The 18,612-nt window shown below is 35.8% G+C and overlaps 1 protein-coding gene across 1 annotated transcript in view; it reads right to left on the reverse strand.

Moving 5' to 3' along the window:
• Positions 1-292: 292 nt before the first annotated feature.
• The window catches only part of B3GNT2 (UDP-GlcNAc:betaGal beta-1,3-N-acetylglucosaminyltransferase 2), a 32,970-nt gene continuing 14,650 nt past the window's right edge, over positions 293-18,612 (reverse strand). Inside the window, exon 2 of the mRNA XM_007476777.3 lies at positions 293-2,838. Within this exon, the coding sequence (XP_007476839.1) occupies positions 1,639-2,829 (1,191 nt within the window). The 5' untranslated portion in view covers positions 2,830-2,838 and the 3' untranslated portion in view covers positions 293-1,638. The remainder of the gene's footprint in view (positions 2,839-18,612) is intronic.

An 18,612-nucleotide genomic window follows, 5' to 3' on the forward strand; every position in this document is an offset into this window, starting at 1 on the left:
GATTTAACCTCAGATTGTATGACACTAAGTTTAGCATTCTTTCCGCTGATACACTAGCTGCAGTCACCCCTCCATACTTCTTCCCTGCTTTGGTTGCCTTACAACACTGCAAATGGAAAAACAATTTTTTTTTATTTGCTAAGCATGAGTCACTGGATTAGAAAAAAAGCATGATTTGTTTAAAGATTCAGACGGGCAATTTTCATGAAAAGAAATAACATGTTATGAATATGGAAAAGAATAGATACTAAGTTCTAAAAGATAACAAAATATTACACATTACACAAAAGAATTAAAAATACACATAATTTTATTTCCACCCTTTTACATATCAACTATAATCTATAATGCAAGAATTCTGAGTGTCAGAATAAGCATAAAAATGGTACTTTTAACATTATACTGGATAATGTGCATTAAGTCAACTGTTTGGCAGGATTGTTAAATTTAGTAGTATATACCCAAAACAACTTTTTAAATTCAAAAATAACACTTAAGTTTTTATGATGTTACATCTTAACTTTTTAAAAATATCATGCTCTAGTTAAATATTTAAAGGACAACACTGTATACAAATAAAACATTACACAAAATATATTTAAGAAAATGTTTTGGTCAGTCTGAACAATAAATAAAAACACAGGCACTTTTCTACACAGGAATCAGTCACTACTCAGAATAATTTTATACAAGCAATGTGGAAAATATGGCAAGAAAAGAATTCCAGAGTTCAATAGAGAAACCATTCATGAAATGATCTCCATCTTCAAGTTATTACCTGAAGTATCAAGAATTACCCTCAAGGCCCATAGGACCAGTTAGTAGTAAAAATCAAACAATCTTAAGTAGTGAGCAATTCAATAACAATTACCCATTTGCAGATCATAATTATCACTTGCCAATGAGAATGGAGACTACTTTTTAGGTGTGATTAGCAAGAGACAACTTGTGTCCATTTAAGATATAAAACTAAAACATAATATCCTAGTAATACTGCCTACCAGTCAACTAAAAATATCTGTCTGTACCCTCACTGCTAATGGGTGCTCTCAAAAGTCAAGATTTAAGGGGAAAAGTCAGTCAGCCAAATCAGCTTCATCTTGAATAAGGGTGGGGAAGAGACCACATTGACTCAAGAAAATACTGTTGGGGTGGCAGGAAAGACAGAAGTGATTAAATAAATTATTTATAAACTTACATTTTCTAGACTGTCAATATGAAATTAATTTCACCTCATACATTAATTCTCATGAAAACAATCTTCTACCCAGGAAATCTGCATTAACCGATGTACTAAGGAATAAAATCCTCTTTAAACAGCTCTTCCATACCTTTTGGGAACAAAACAAAAGTATAAACTTGGGGAATTCATCATTTTAGAGATGAGGGGGAAATAGCACTCCAATAGAATGACCACTGGGTAGAACTAAACCTTCATGCCATTTTTTCCATGAAGAATTATGACCATTTGTATCCTCACTTTCCAAAATACTATTGAAAAGTTTAAATACTTCTAAAAAGATTCCAGGAAAGAAGCAATTCCAATGATTTAGCACAGAAATGACACCTAAATCAAGGGGAGAAATCTAGGAAATTGTTAAGATATATTCTTTTATGCACATTTTACTTTCATATATTTCAGCAATTTACATGAAGATTTTGAAGCTGAGACCAAATGCTAATCATTTCCTGTGGTTTTCTGCTATGTACTAACATTAAGTCTGTGTAAGAGCAAATATTTTTCCTGTTTTTTTCTTCTATATCAAATGTTCTAAAGCCTCTGTGTTTCTCTGGAGCGAGGCCAAGTTTTTGAAGGCACATGCCAGTATAAACGTCATCAATGGGATAGAGAAGGACCTGCTCGGATATTTTGTTCAGCCTCAGGGCTAGACTGCCAGAGTAGAGAAACCCACCCCCTCCTGCATAAGGAGGGTAGGCACCTTCATAAACACTTTCTGGGATATAGTATTTTAGCTTTTTCTCTCGATGAGGTCCAGCATCTTTGATCACATCACCTATAAATAAGTCTTTGGCTTTGTCCTTGGATATGCTATTCAAGTAATTTAGGATCTGATTAGTATTTACAAAAACGTCATCATCCCCCTTGAAAACAAACTGGACATCAGGACAAGAAGTGCTCACCCACTTCAGAAACAGTACTTCCTTCAGAGTCAAGTTGAAGAAAGTATCTCTGTAGTTCCAAAGAAGAATGTCTTGGTGCTTCTCGCTCTCAAATTTCAACATATCTGAAAGGTCAGGAAAGTGGTCTTCAGGGGGAGTCTGTCCTAACAAAAAGACTCTTACAACCGTTTGATTGCCAAAATTAGTCTCTTTTCCCCAGGACTCTCGAATTGCTTGTCTTCTATCAAAATGGGATGTGAGTGACTTAATGGCTAACAGAAGGAAAGGCTTCTGTTTGCACTTGTCCAGTTGGTCTATCAGCAATGAATAATTTCTACATCTCAGATAAAGCAGAAAATCTTTAAATCTGTCTGGTAGATTTTCAAAATCTTTAACTGATGAAATCACTGATAGGTCTGGTTCACAGGAATTCAGAACACTTGCATTGGAAATCAAATTTTCTTCTACTGTAGTATTGGCCAGGATGCTCAAAATGGGATTGTACAGGTTATTTAGTTTCTCTTGTTCTCTGTTCCAATAGGCCTTGGCAGGTACATGTTTCTGCCAAAACTTGCTTTTGGGTATTATAACTTCTTTCCCACGATCTTCTTGAGTAGTACTTTTGGAGACTTCCACAATCAAATAAATAAAAAAGTTTGCCATCATCAGAACTCCCAACAACTTTATCCTTCGGCGTCCAACACTCATTTCTCATATCTGAAATTTAAAAAATAAATAAAATCAAGGCTATTAGAAACATAATAGGCTGTCAGTTAGCAATTATTTATTTGTATTTTTTCTTGTATGTGATCTTTTTCTGTTTCACATATTTGTCCTGTCTATCTAAATTTGACTGGCTCCTATAAGCCATAGATCATGATGCCTATCATTTGAATCCTCCATGGTGTCAACTCTACAGTGTCATGATCTATTATGTAAGGGATTTTGAATGTTAAAGAGATCCATAATTCAGTTTTTAGTTCCTCTTTGACAAATCCCCAAAAGGTTTGACCCTGAAAAGCAAAGAAATAATACGCATTAAAAACATAAAAGGAGTTTATGGTGGGAAATGTATTTACCAGGTATCTATCTCCTTTCAAAGTATAAAATTCCCAGAAGATCAGGTCTGGTTTTGTTCCTTTTTTTTGGTTTACTATCTGAATTCTTATTAGTCCAACTCTGCCAAGAGTATAGACAATACCCCAAGGGCTACTAGACAAAAACAAGATTCATCTTCAAAGTTGAGAGAAATATCAGAAAAATTATCATTTCTCAAATTAAGGTCAAGGAAAAAATTATATAAATTGGATAGGATCAAGGAAGCAACACACCATTAGGAGATTGTGAATAGGAACCTTGAGGCTATCGTTTCTCCCACTTTAATCATTATCAGAAGTAAAGGTGTCTCCCTAAACTCCCATCAGATTTTAAGACACCAAAGAGATAGACATAATAAATTCTAACACACTGAAGAAAATGCTAACATTAAATTCATGAGCTTTTAGAGGGGAAAAATGGATTAGAATTTTTTTTGTATTATCAAGTGTGGGTCAAAGGTTGAATATAATGTATCTAACATTTGCAGATAAGACTAAAATATTCTGCTCACTAATGAAGAGGAAAAAATAATACATGGACTTCAAAGACTTGTGCCAGCCTGTGAATCTTCAGGTAATTGTTCGCATTTCTAAAAAGAAGTTAACTATTAGTAAGATCTGAACAGTTAATTTTACTGTAAAATGAAGATGGAATCTGCTAGATTCAGAAATGACTTTTTCATGTGTGTATATCGGGGGACAGAAATTGGCCTATTTATAAGGTAATTCACACTTCCATACTATTTCAAATGTGGAATGCTTAGGACTGCATGTTAATTATAATTTAAAATTCCTTCATGAGGTTAAAGAGATTACAGAGGTTATACCTAAACAGTCATAGAATCTCAGAACAGCAAAGGAACATTGCCATCATCTAATCATATCTCAATAGAAATCTACAATCTAAGGATCTCCAGCAATTTTAGTAGCTAAATACAATGGGTTTACTTTCATGTGTTTTTAAAATATTAAAAAATATGTACACTTTGTGCCCCATTTCTAGCATCTACTATGCAAAAAGCCCAGAAGATAGAAAAAATGCAAAATCACTCCATGTGACACACATCCTGGCCCTCACTCATTGTCTTTAAAACTGGGTTAGAGTGGCAAAATATTTGAACTTATAAGTTAAAGATCTGGGCTCATCAGAATTCTGATAACTCAAATTTGTCCTCTTTTCATGTTAAAGATAACAAGTACTTCTTTCTGCTGTGATTGTTTTGAAAAACCACCCTGGAAACTGGAAAGCTTAGGAGCTAAGTACTTCAGACCCCGGGGAGGTCATTACTTTTGCTTTCAGGTTGCTGCCTGGGCTGAAACAACAAACATTACAACCACTTTTATTATCAGCTGATGTAGTATGCTTTTCGAAGTACAAAGAATTTGTATACCTTATCATTTATAAAGTTAGCATTTTGGGTTTGACAATAATCTGCAAGGTAAGAGATTTATTATTTCTATTTCCTCATGCTATACTCTATCATACTCTAAAGTTACAGACCAACAGTGATGGTACCACTATCATTGATGCAAAGAGTTTGTTGTACAAAACTAGATCTTTTCCATTTTTTTTTGTCTGCTGTCCATTCTGTTTCATTCTAAAATGCCCTCAGGATGATCAGGCTTAAATGTATTTCTCAACAAGCTTCGTGTAAATATTTTCCCCTCCATTGCTTCTATGTATGCTGTATGAAGGGATGTTAGCTCATAATCTTCAGCCATTGGCCCCTAAGATTTTTACAACTATCTCTTCCCTCATTTACAACACAATTCTTGCATTCACTTCCTCCCATTTGACAATGTATTATTATTTGTTACTTTCCATCTTAGAATCAAAACTGTATATTGGTTCCCAGGCAGAAGAGTAGGAAGGGCTAGGCAATGGGGGTTAAGTGACTTGCCCAGGGTCACACAGATTACAATGTATTATTAAATACTATGTACCGTGTATTCAGTCTGAATACTTGGAAAGGGGAAATAATGATCAAAAAGCCCATATGACTTCATCAACAAGTGATGCCAGACTAAGAAATCATTTTCCTTTTTCTAACAGGGTAACAAATGAGTAGATCTTGGGTTTTGACTCATTTGAATTATTTATAAAACAGCTACTGTGGGCAAGTTACTATAGAAGTACTCTACCACTGACATATTTAGATTTTAGTGAACAATGACAAGACCTCTTAGAACACTCTGGTGGGCAATTTTGAGGGAAGATGTGACCTGAAGGATGGTTCAGTCAGGAGGTGAATTTAGAAATGATTCAATGATCAAGCCAAATAACAACATGGAGAAAAGGTTCTGGTGGACTGCTCTAAGGTTGTAGCCTTGGTCTTATTTTGTTCAAGTTTTTATCAAGAAATTAAAATCAAAGATACAAAACTGCAAGGAACTGCAGCAAAAGCATTGGATAAAAGAATCAGGACCCCAAAATAAGATAAAGTAGTTAGGATTAAGACCAAACTTATTAAGATTAAATAATTATTATAATATTATGATACATGATACATAATAAATATTAAAAATATAAAGTGCTCTATTTAAGAGGAAAAAGATAATGGGATATGGGATAAAGGTAATGATGTCTTATAGTTGGGAGTTAATGGTAAAGTTCTACAATAGGAGAAAAAAAATAAATGCAAGTATAAGGGAGATGTAGTTAGAAACTGAGTTCAAATGAAAAAGATTTTAAGAGCTTAGTAAATTGAAAGCTCAGTATGAGGCTACCATGTGACATAGCAGCCCAAAAAAATCTTTCATAGAAGGTTAGGCTACATTTATTAACAAGGTCCTGGAGCCCTAAAGTCTTTTGCCTTGGTTAGGCCACACATACAGTATTTTGTTCAGTGCTGGTGGCCACTTTTAAGGAAAAGATAGAACTGGTGTATGTCTAAAAGCATGCTACCAAGAGGTGAATAAAAAGGATTGGAAACCATACCCCATGAGGAAATGGGATTGTTTGAGTTGGAGAGGAGAAAGCACTCTAGATAATGGCTTTCATGTGCCTTCTCCAGAGGAGGAGAGGCAGACTTGGGCTTAATACTAAGGAAAGACCTAGAAATCTTTACTGTCCAGAAGTGGTCTAGGCTATCTTGGTAGAGAATAAGTTCTCTAACCACAGAGATCTTTTCCATTTGAAGCTGGAGAGTCACTTGTCTAGGGTATTCAAGTCTTCCCCTGATAATCCTTCAAATTTTGTGGTTCTGAAAGTTGTCACCTTTGGCAGCACAGTGAATACAGCTACTTAGGGAGAAAGTCTGGAAGGAAGAAAAGATTAGACTTGTGGTTAATAAGGAAATGGAAGCAGAAAAACCAGAAGAGCATGTCACAGAAGTCAAGGGTGGAGTCGTGTCAATGTTACAAACAGGTAAAAGAGGATGAGGACAGAGGGAAGCCCACTAGATATGTGAAAAAAAAGATTCATTAAATGACCTTTGAGCAAACTTTTTTTGGGAGAGTGATAGGATCCCTGTTCAGAAGGGATGGATGCAGTGAGTGAAGAGGTAACAAGAAAATGTAAACAAATGTTTCCTAAAAGCTTGCAATAAGGAAAAGGGAGAAACAGGATGTAACTTCATTCAAGGGAAAAGGTTTTTTTTTTTATTAGTTGGTATGGTGCATGGGGTGTCTGAAAGACTAGAGTTCACTAGCTCTGGAACCCTGAGCAAGTGGCCCAATTTTTAGCCTCAATTTCCTCATTTAGAAAGTGGAAATAACAATAAATTCTACCTTTCAGAGTTATAAGGGTCAAAAGAGATAATGCATGTAAATTTGCTTTGTAAACCTTAAAAGCACAAAAAGTTAAAGCTATTAATAATATGGCTAGCTTAGCATATCTATAACCAAGAAGCCAGTGGTGAAAAGAGACTAAAAAAATAAAACTAATGGCAGATGGAAGATTCTGGAGATAGGTAGGGAAATGTATCAAGAACACAGGTGAGGAGTTAGCCTTGACCAGAATAGGACTTTCCTATCCTCTTTTAAAAAAAGATGAGATAGAGAATAAGTTGGCAAAGACATCCAGAATTTTTAGGCATGATGATAATCTGAGAAGGATCACAACAGCCGGCCTGGGGAGTGATAAAATTGAGAGAGAAAACAGGTGTTTTGAATGTAATAGTTAAAGGGATTGTAGGGATTGAAGGTACAGGGGATGGGGATAAGGAAGAAAAACATGAAGAATTAAATATGGAATGACTAGGTAGGTCATCCAATAATTGCTAAGCAGGTGGTAGGGCCTCAAGTTTTTTGCTTAAATCTATAATGAATTAAACCAGCTTTGAGATCTTCACCAATAATGCTCCATAGCAATAAGATCGGAGAAATTGGATAAGAGTTATCCAGGATAAGGATCAGCAGAACAGGAATTGTCAAAAGTCCCTAAGGGGATTCTAAAATGTCTGATCCTATTTAATAATGACTACTTCTAGTAAAGTATATATGATAGTTTCAGAAAGTACTCCTATTCCAAACATTATTATAACTCATTCCTATTTTGCTCCTTTCTTCCAAATTGCTGGGTAGAAAATTTTCATGATTAAAATAAACTAGTTCTAAACCAATTATTTGAAATATTTAATTACCTTTGCTTAAACCTACATTTATAACAAATTTCTAGAAATACGGACAGGTTCTGAATTATATTGAAATCACTGAACTGACTGGAATCACTGACTGAAATTTCCTACTCTATAACATTTTATTATCGTAGAATGAATTTGACCCTGGGTCCTGAAGTCTATACCTGAAGAATACAAACAGATCTTAACCTTCCTGCACAAATCCGAAGTACTGCTGATCCAGGGACATCATTTTTGTTTAGCTAAATACAAACACAGGTTAGCTGCACGAGGATGAATGTTATGCCAAAGAAACTTTTATGAACTCTAATCTAGTAAAGCATGAGGGGGCTGCGGGCTGACTTGGAATTTCCAGAACAACAAAAACATGCATCCTTGGAGTACTGAACTACATAGAACCTACTTTTGAATTCAATTAACCTACACCTAGCTCCCTGAGAGAAGAGACTATATTGTCTTTCTTTGTATCCCCAGAGCTTAGCACAGTGTTTGGCACAAAGTAGGCAATTAATAAACATTAGTTAACTGACACCTACCAAGAGAAAGGCACTATGCTTAAATCCATGGGGATAAAAGATGTGTAACTAGTCTGTGAAATACCACCTGTCATAAACTAAAGCCAAATAAGGTAGAAAAGGTAGTTTACAGAAATGATAGTCATGCTAAGATTCAGAATCACAAGATCTCACAATTGGAAGGGATCTTTGAGGTCAAATTCACCCTCAAGAATTCCCTCTCTATTTAAATCTATGGAAAGTTATTATCTTGGATCAGAAACGAAAGCCATATGGAAAATTGCTCTAAATTTTTACTGATTAGAGAAACTCACATCAAAACAACTATCAGATTGGCTAAAATGATAAATGGTCAAAATGACAAATGTTACACAGGGGGTGTGGAAAAATGGGAACACTGTTGGTGTTATTATGAACTGACCCAACCACTGTGGAGAAGAACAACCTAGAATTAAGAGTTGTATTTAGAGTTGTATATTTATATAGAGAATTACAGAACACATACCCTCCTTAAGACCCAACAATCTCATTGTTGGGATTGTTTCTCACAGCAATCAAGGAAAAAGGAAAATAATCTATGTTCTAAAATATTTATAGCCTATCTTTGTAGTGGCAAAGAACTGGAAATTGAGGGGATGCCCCATCAATCAGGGAATGACTGAACAAAATATATATAGCATATGATTGTGATGGAATAAGCAGGCTAATTTCAACCAAAACTGTAAAACCACATGAAATTATGAAAAGTGAAATAAATGAGCTGAGATTAAATATGGTTACAGAAGTAACATTTGAAAAATAACTTATGAATATCTACTCCCTAGAGAAAGAACTGATACAATATAGGGTATATGGGGGTTTTTTGTCATCAAATAATGCCTTCTCTGGTTCGGGGAGGGGGAGGAAAGATACCTGGGGATTTTAATGAAATCAATAAACAAAAAAAATTATTTTAAAAAAGTGATCATCCAAATCTATAAGACCTCATGTAACAAACACCACTGACACATCCACTCCATTTTTGGATATTTATAATTTTTTCTTCTATCAAAAGTCTTCAATAGTCTTGCCTCTTCATGCCACTGCGGATAATTCTACATTGGGAGATCATGCTGAACTCTTCTTTCTACTTGGAATCAGGATAATTTGAGTTGTAATTCAGCCTCAACAATTTACTGGCTGTTGGCCATTCAGCAAATCATTTAACCTCTCTCATTCTCAGTTTCCTCATCTGTAAAAATGGGGAAAATAACTACACTGGGTTGTTGTCAGTCAATACATATTTTATCAGTTGTGAAGAGAATCAAAAGAGAATATGTCCAATAGTATGTAAATTTTAGTGTTCTTTAATTGCTGCTATTATTATAATCACTGTTATTAATATTAATCTCATTTTTATTGTTTGAAAGCAACTATCCTGTCCTTACTAACTTTTCTAGGCTAAAGATCCACAGTTTCTTTAACTGAGCCTTATATGATCTCCAATACCCTCTCACAAGATGTGCTCCCAATACTGCAGCCATAAGAAGCTCAATAAGACCCAAGTAATCTTGTTCTGGCATAGTCACTAACTAGCCTTATGACCTCAAGAATGCAACTTATCCTAAGTCCCTCAGAGTTTAAGTTCCTTTCTAAAATTTTAGAACTATATACACTCATAAAAATATCTGTAGTTACATTAAAATTATTAAGCATGCCCTTTGACTCAAAAATCCAAGTGCTAGGAATATGTCCCAAAGAAGCCAATGAGATACCCCATAGATGCCAAGATAGTGGTACTTCCGTAGCAGCAGAAAACTGAAAACAAAAGTACATGTCCTTCAATCAGAGAAATGTTTAAACCCAAAATTTACTGCGGTGAAATTATCATGATCATGATATCATGATCAAATAAGATAAAGCACAAAGGTAGAGAATGATTATGAATACGGAGCATTGCATACATAAATGTCACACTTTCTTGATGTATTGGTTAGCTTTTCCTCTTTATTTTTTGCTAAAGGGCGATGGGCTTTCTGAGAGGAAGGGAAGAAGGGATATTTTGGGAAATGTAGTCAATGTAAATATAAAGCTTTCAAAAAGTCCATTTTTTTAAACATTAAGAGAGCTTCAAGTCTTTCTTGCAGTAAGATTACATACTGAAGAATAAGGTTACTTTATATAGACTTGTTGAAAAGCCCAGATCTTTGCCTTTTTCTGGCAATATAATCATCTGTTAGGGGAACTTTGTTAGACCTCTTCTTTCTCCTATCACAACACATCCACATATCTCCATGGACCAAGTGTATATAAGTGCCCCTCAGTACCTATGTTGCAGTCCAAGCCCCGTCTCCAGGAACAGCCTTCTTTTTTCTAGCTTTTTCTTTGCCTTCTACTGCCCTAATGGTTCTGTGAACAAGGCAACTCACTGAGCATGTGATAGAGCCCCTACATCTAACCCCCATACAGTACTTATGAGGGTGGGGGATACAATAGCAATTAGCAAAAAACTAGAGCTTTTTGCTCATACAAAAAACCTAATAGATTATAAGGGATGGAAAGACTTTTCCATTCTCCACCTACCAGTTATTCTTCCCAGCTCCTCACCTCTGTCCCATTCCAAATGGTTCACACAAAGGTACAAATACTATGAAAAGTCAGGTGGAGGAAAGGACACATTGGTTTGAGAAAAGGCTCTAGGCTGTGGCTTTTGTTTGAAGTTAAAACTGCTTCTTTAACTCATTGGGGTTGTGGGGATTACCAAAGTACAGAAGGAAAAAAGGTAGATTCTCTTTCTCCTAGAGATCCTTCTGATCTCACAAAATCTTAGAATTGGACTCAAAACTAATTTCTAAATTTTTGCATCCTTTTTTCATAGGGCAGTCACTAGGATAGGGGTCAACATTTTGAGTCATGGATCTCTTCTCAGACTAACATTTTTAACTGAATAAAATTAAATACAGAGGGTTACCAAGGAAACCAATTATATTGAAACAGATATTTTTAAAAGTTCAAAAAACTCCATGACAAAAGCCCTTGAACTAGTGCTAAATAGTTTTATGGACAATACCATCAGGTGAAGATTTCCTTTCTCCTCTTCAATTCTTTAGCTTTCTTAGCTTCCTTTCACCTTTTTCCTTAATTCCCCATAACTTATACTTCTCAGAATATTGAGTTATCTCCATACCCAGGACCATATCTCCAAGGTACCAAGTATAAATCAAAACTGACAAAATGAGATAGGACAGAAAATGATTAAGGACAATTCAAATATTTATTAAGTGCCTGTTATTTGTGTAAGACACTGTATACTAGGCAATACTCAAGCTTACATTCTACCTAGGGAGAGCATGGCATGTACCCGATGTGATAAGTACAAAGATGTATGTACAACTGAAAAATCCATGTAGAAATGTTAGTAGGCAGATGAGGGGTTATCAGGGCAAAATAAATATTGGGACAATGAAAAGATTTGAGGTTATGAGGTTATAGTTATAATTGAATCCACTAGAAATAAATGCAATCACCAAAGGAGAGTCTAAACCAGGACTGAGGACAAGAGGTTGCCTACACTGAGGCTTTGTGGGAGAAAAGGCAAAGGAGGCAGAAGAAAAGTGATAAATAGATAGGTAGGAAGACCAGGGGAAAGCAGTGACCCAGAAACTAAAGGGAGAATTTGGTCTACTTCATTAAGTTCAAAGAGGAGGAAAACTGAGAAAAGAGTCCACTGCGTAGCCTGAGTATGCAAGGAAGTAGTTTATCACACCTATACCTAGGGTAATTGGGCTAAGTAGCAAATATAAAGTAAAGCAGTTCCTTGACATTGAAAAAAAAATTATCATTTCCTACCAGTCACTCTTATGCTTCCAACACCATTGAATCTCCTGATTTCCCTGAAGTGCACAATCTGGCATGATTCCTTTCTCGTCCTACCCACAACTTCCACTAGCCCATGACCATGACTTCCTTATTTGGAAGAGTTCAGGTCCTTGCAAAACCCCAAAAGAACTCAAGGTTCATCTTCTTCTGCACTGCATCTCCCAGGCATTCACTCTAAAATTTGTTTGCCACTATCACTGAAACTTCAACCTTCACCTCAAGGATAACTTTCCCAGGACTCAACTTTAGCAAACATTTTGTGCAAAGCACTGCACTAAGCTTTATGGAGATGCAAAGATCAAGTAAGATCTGGTCACAAACTGAAATACAAAATAAGAACAAGATTAATGGAGAAGAGAGGTACCAGACCAAGTGTCATGTATAGCTCAAAAGGTGGAGAAGGCTGGAGTAGGGTTGGGGAAAACTTTATGTTAGAAATGTCATTTGAATTTAGTCTTTTAAAACTGGCTTAGGATTTCAATAGAAGATAGGAGAAGGTATCATAGGACAGACAAGAGCTGTCATTCATTATGTATTAAGTTCGTACCTATAGAGATTGTGCCAAACACAGTTTTAGGGATACAAAGATATATTCAATACAGGCCCTTGCATCAAGCTAAAGATCACTTGGTCTGGTCAGGGAGAAAGAGATGGAAAGATGAGTATAGAATAGCTGAGTATACAAGTTTCAGTTAGGTAGAGCAGTAGCTAGTCCTGGAAGTCAAGACTCAACTACCAAATCCAGCCCTACACACACTAGGTGTGTGTGTGACCCTGGGCAAGTCCCTTAACCTTGTTTGCCTCAATTTCCCTCATCCATAAAGTGAGCTGAAGGAAATGGCAACTATTCTAATATCTTTCCCAAAAAAATAAAAAACAAACCAAAAAACCCCTCCAAATGGGATCACATGAGTTGGACGCAATTTTAAAAAACAAAAGTGGAAGTAAAGTCGTTTGCCCCGAAATTGAGAAATGGCTCAAATTATTATGATATATAAATGTGATGGATTACCACTGCACTACAAGAAATGATGAAAAGGATCGATTCAGAGAAATCAGGAAGACTCGAAAGAGCCAATGCAGACTTCACTTGAGAAGGAAAATTATACAATGACCACAACACTAAATGAAAATTTTAAAGACTTCAGAACTCTGAACAATGTGTAACAATTAAAATTAAATTACGAGGCTATTAGTAGCTTTATCATATCAAAGTAGTGATGGTAAAGAGAGGGAAATGTTGGAAAGAGGTAGAGAGCAGTTTAGCTAAATACCGGTTATAATGGAATGAGGCTCACCACACACAAGGCTCCTTCAGATCTCCAGTCAGAAGTCCACTTCAGCACAGTAGCGTCTTCTCCAGCAAGTGTCACCAAAGCAAGAATGTCTATTCAGATCTCTGGTCATGCCTTTATAAACCATTTTCTCCACCCATTAGCCCTCCCATATCATATTCAGGAACCAATCATAGTCCCTTAATTTGCCGGGAAACACTCAAGGGGGCAGTGCCTGTAGGATCAATTTCTTGTCTTAGGATGTGTCTCTACTTGCACATCAAAGGTAAAGGATCATCAAATTTGTGAATGACTAATCCATTACTTCCTTCCCAAGCTCCAGATCTTTCTACCAATATTTCCAATAGTCCAGAAGTTTCTAGTTTTGAAATACAAAGGATGTGACTAATTATCTCAAAGTCACTAAGGCAAAATGTCAGTTCTCCTTGAATTAATTTGCAAAAATAAATATATTCCATACAACATTTTAGAAGGCAACTAGAAAATAGAAAACAAACTTACAAAGGGGATTGAATCTCAAAAAGAAAGAGAATCACTCTAGGTAGACCATTTTGAGGTTCCTTCTTCAATTCTGATTTCACTTCCTGGAAATGATTTTTCTACCTACATACTGATTAGCTCTATATTATAGGCCATGCCATAATAAAACACTTCTTTCTTTCTCTACTTTTTTCTCTAAAGGAGGAAAGATCTTTCCTCCCTTGTCCTTGGCTTGGGTCATACATGAATCATGTGCTTTTAAGCTCTCTGTACTTTTTTTTGACTATGGCAACATCCACTGTTCCCCATGTGGAGTGAGAAATTAAGTGTGTTATTCTCCTTATTAACAGTTTAATATCTAAAAGCTGATGTCTGTTCCTTCCCCTCCCCCCCACCCCCCAAGCCCCAAGCCCCAATATGCTTACAAAAGCTTTACAGCTGGGTCTGTCTGGGAATTGCCCTAAGCAGTAGTCTTAGGCAGATGGTCTTGATGAGATCTTAAGTACCAATCTTGAGTGCCCTTTTGTTTTAAAAGACCCCTGTATTTTTGAATTTGGATTATTCAATCTTCTAACAAGGAGGACAAATCCAATGGCTTGACTGATCTTCATCAGCCCCTCCTAGATAATCCAGTCCTGAACTACTCCCCTCTTTGTATGGGTCTCCATCTTAGATGTTTCCATTGTGAAGCTATTCTCCATTTTCTTGAAGATGTTACTTAGCTAATGTGTTCAATGTAAAGCTTTTCAACATTCTGTCTCCAACCATTGTAAAAATGTTAATAATCTCTTCTGGGAGACTTGATTACAATCAGGATTCTACTATAAGTGATTTTTCTGTCATTTGTCTTGGGTCTTGTAATCCCTTGGGGGCATCTGTCTTGGGTCTAAGACTTGAAACAGTGCCCCTCCCTCATTCCCCATTCCCCCATATCTCTCTATCAATAAAGCATTATATTTTAAATGACTATTTCCCAGGTAACATATTTTTAATGAGTGGTAAAAGAGGATGAACTTTTGACATTTGCACGGTCCCCTCAATTTCTACTCCACACTCCCATACATATTCCCAAAATCCATATTTCCCTTCCTTGACTTTTGAACGAGTTGTCTCCATATCCCCCCCATAATTTGAATGCATTCTCTCATCTCTGCTTATAGACTCCTCTATGAGTAGTTTTCAGTAGTCTTCCTGATATCCCTAGTTATTAGCACTATTTCAATCTTGAATTGTTTTGTATTATTTTATACAAACTTCCCACCGCCTGAATATAACAAGCTTGCCCTTAAGGCCAGGACAGGTTTTTTTATCTTTATATCCCCAGCCACCATAAATTAATGTTTGCTGAGTTGAATTCCAAAAGAGGAGCTCCAAAAATATCTTATGCAAAGCCAAGCCTCACAAGGGTAAGCATAAACTTTCAAGGTGAACCCAGTGAAAAACCCAACAACATGAAATGGAATGCTTAATTTTGATAAATACTATAAGTTGGTGTCATCATTTTGCAAGCACCACTCCAGTAATTAGATGGTACCAGTAGGAAGTGAATGGTCACTGACAGAGTAATCCAAAAATCTTCCTGGAGGTAAGAGTAATAACTTGATATTTAGCATTTTAAGGTTTATGAAGCATTTACCTTGTACCTTAAGTCATTACTTCATCTAATCTTTATAACTACCCTGTGAGGTAGGCATTACAAATGATTATTAGCTCCATTTTTACAGATGAGAAAATTGAGGCTCAGCAAGGTTACATTTCCCATGGTCATGAAGCTCCTAAGAGATAAGGTCAAGATATGACCTCACACGCCTCTCCTGACATGTAGCCTCATTCTTCTCTAAAATAGCTACCAGTCAACTAGCCAAAGGTCAAGTACGACTTGCTGTTTTTTTATACTCTTAATTAATCAGCGACAGAAAAAGAAAAATCATTTAGACTTTGGAATTTAAGTGATGAGAAATTGTGACTAAAGAGGTGGATCCCTCATCCCCAAATCTTTTTCCATCTGAACCAAGAAGTACAGCCCCTTTTTAGTAAAAAACTTAGCTTCAAGCGAACTTTTTACACATTTCTTCAGCAGCTCTTAAAAGGTCTGAAAACCTGAGATGAAAGACAAGAACTGAAGAGTGTCCACAAGGAGGAAGATACTATTTTATTGTAGAGGTATATGATATAGGAGACATCCGCTTCCCTGTCTGTGCAGAATACTAAATAGGTGACTTTCTCAAGGACTGACAGCTATTTTTAGAAAAAAAAAATTCAGTGCAGTCCTTCCTGAACTGTGTCTACCAGTCCTGCTATCAACATCCCCTTTCACTAACAAGCAGCTCGGAGACAAGTGAGTATTTTTATCCCGCATCAATTTTCTAATGTTACAATTAGATACAAACCAAGAGTTCTTTAGAGGTACTCAACAAAAGACAAGGAGTTGCTCAATGTAGTGAGTCAAAACAGATACTGATCAAGGAGCTCATAGTCAACAGGTGTAACATTAGAAAACAAATGATGTGTGTGACTCAAATTCCAAAATATGCAATTCAGTCGGAAGGAATATAAACCAATAAACCAATAATACAATAATTTTTAGTTTGGGAAACTAAGACAGACAGGTTAAGTGATTTAAATGCCCAGGGTCACATAGGTATTGAGTATCCGAGATCCCACTTGAACTCAGGTCTTCCTGACTCCATATTCAGCACTCTATCTAGAGCACCAGCCCAATCCATCTAACTGAACAGAATCCTGACAGACTCAGGAGTAAAAATTTGTCATGTTATACAAGGAAACACATTGATTTTGTTTTATTGTCTGCATTGATGCTAATATTAATGAAATAATGTGAAGTTTAAAAAATAAATTGCTGTACATGCTGGTGCTGGGTAAATAAATAGCAAATTTATTGGCAAACAAAAAGTTGATGAAAAGTTGTAAAAATACTACAGCGAGTCCTTTAAAAGTTCTATTTTCAACCACTTCTCGGTTTGTACACCAGAGATAATGAAAAATGTTTGTACAAAAATATTCATAGCCACACTCTTTGAGGTGGCAAAAAAAAATGGAAAATGAGAGGATGACGCTTGACTGGGGGGAGAGATGGCTGAACAAATTGTGGTATATGATGGTGATGAAATACTATTGTGCTGAAAGGGATGATAAAACTGCTTGATTTCTATATGAACTGGAAAGACTTGCATGAACTGATGCAGAGGGAAATGAGCAGAACCAGAACATCACATCATACACCAGAAAGTGAAACATTGTGGAATAATCAAATGTAATTGACTTTCCTACTAGTAGCAATGCAGTGATCCAGGACAATTCTGAGGGACTAATGAGAAAGAATGCATCAAGAGAAAGAACTGTGGGAGTAGAATAGCTACAGAAAATATATGATTCATCACTTGTATATGTATGTAGGTAGGTTATAGGGTTTTGGTGTTTAAAAGATTATTCTATCACAAAAGTGATTAGATTAATATGGAAATAGGTAATGAGGGACAATACATGTATAATCCTGTGGAATTGCTTGTTGACTCCAAGAGGGGAAAGGAAAAAGGAGAGGAAAAGAACATGAAATCATATAACCGTGGAAAAATACTTAAAAATAAGTAAACTTTGAAAAAAATTTAAAAAGTTCTGTTTTCAGACCATTGAATTATGTTTGTATGACTAAGGGGTTGAATATTATCAGTAGTAAAGAGAAAAAACAGCATGAATAATGAAGTTTAAATATATATAACTTCATTTTACTCAGTGTTAAAGATACCTCCATCAAAATGTTTTCCACAAGCTGTTAATCCAGAGCAAAAATATTCAATTTTTCATTTCCCCATTTCTATATTCAAAGAGGGACTAGCTAACAGGCTGCAAAAGACCCCTATGATTCATATGTAAATGAAATGCTACATTTTAATTAACCGTATTATGCACACTAATATTTCAAATAATTCAACGGGCTTTATTTAGTACCTGACCTGGGAAATAATAAGCTTTTAATAACTCCTGTTAATTGGGGCTCACTTCACTCCTATGGTCATGAAGATGATTTCTGTGGTTAGAATTCTAAATCTATGATATCTCAAAAAGTCATTAAACTTCCAGAAACACTATCAATAAGCCTACACTCCAAAGAAATCAAAGATTTCTTTCTTGGCCAGATCTAGAAATATGTACCATTTCTTGTTCTGGTACAAGAATATTTATAGCTGTTCTTTTTATAGTTGCAAAGAATTGGAAAAGAGGTGGTCATTAAAGGACGGCTGAAGAAATCGTGGTAAATGTGAATGTGATAGAATATTACTGTACCTTAAGAAATGCTGAAAAGGATGATTTCGAAGAAACCTATTGAAGGCTCTTATGAACTGAACTGAATGACACTGAAGGACATATAGCTTTGATCAATGAAATGGCCAAGCATGATTCCAGAAGCCCAGAGATAAACCATACTGGTAACGGACTCAAGAAGCTAAGATGCAAAATGTTATATATTTTTGGATCTAGCCAAGAAGGAAATCTGTTTTACTTGACTGTGCATGTTTATTGTAAGGAGTTTTGTTTTTCTTTTTTTCCCCCAAATAAAAAAGAGGATGTTCTGGGGGCTGGCCCTGATTGACTCATGTCAGTCTCTAGGTAATCCCCAGTCTTCAAACCTCATAGATAAACTTCA

This window comes from Monodelphis domestica, chromosome 1 (assembly GCF_027887165.1).
Source record: "Monodelphis domestica isolate mMonDom1 chromosome 1, mMonDom1.pri, whole genome shotgun sequence".
In the NCBI taxonomy this organism is placed as follows: Eukaryota; Metazoa; Chordata; class Mammalia; order Didelphimorphia; family Didelphidae; genus Monodelphis; species Monodelphis domestica.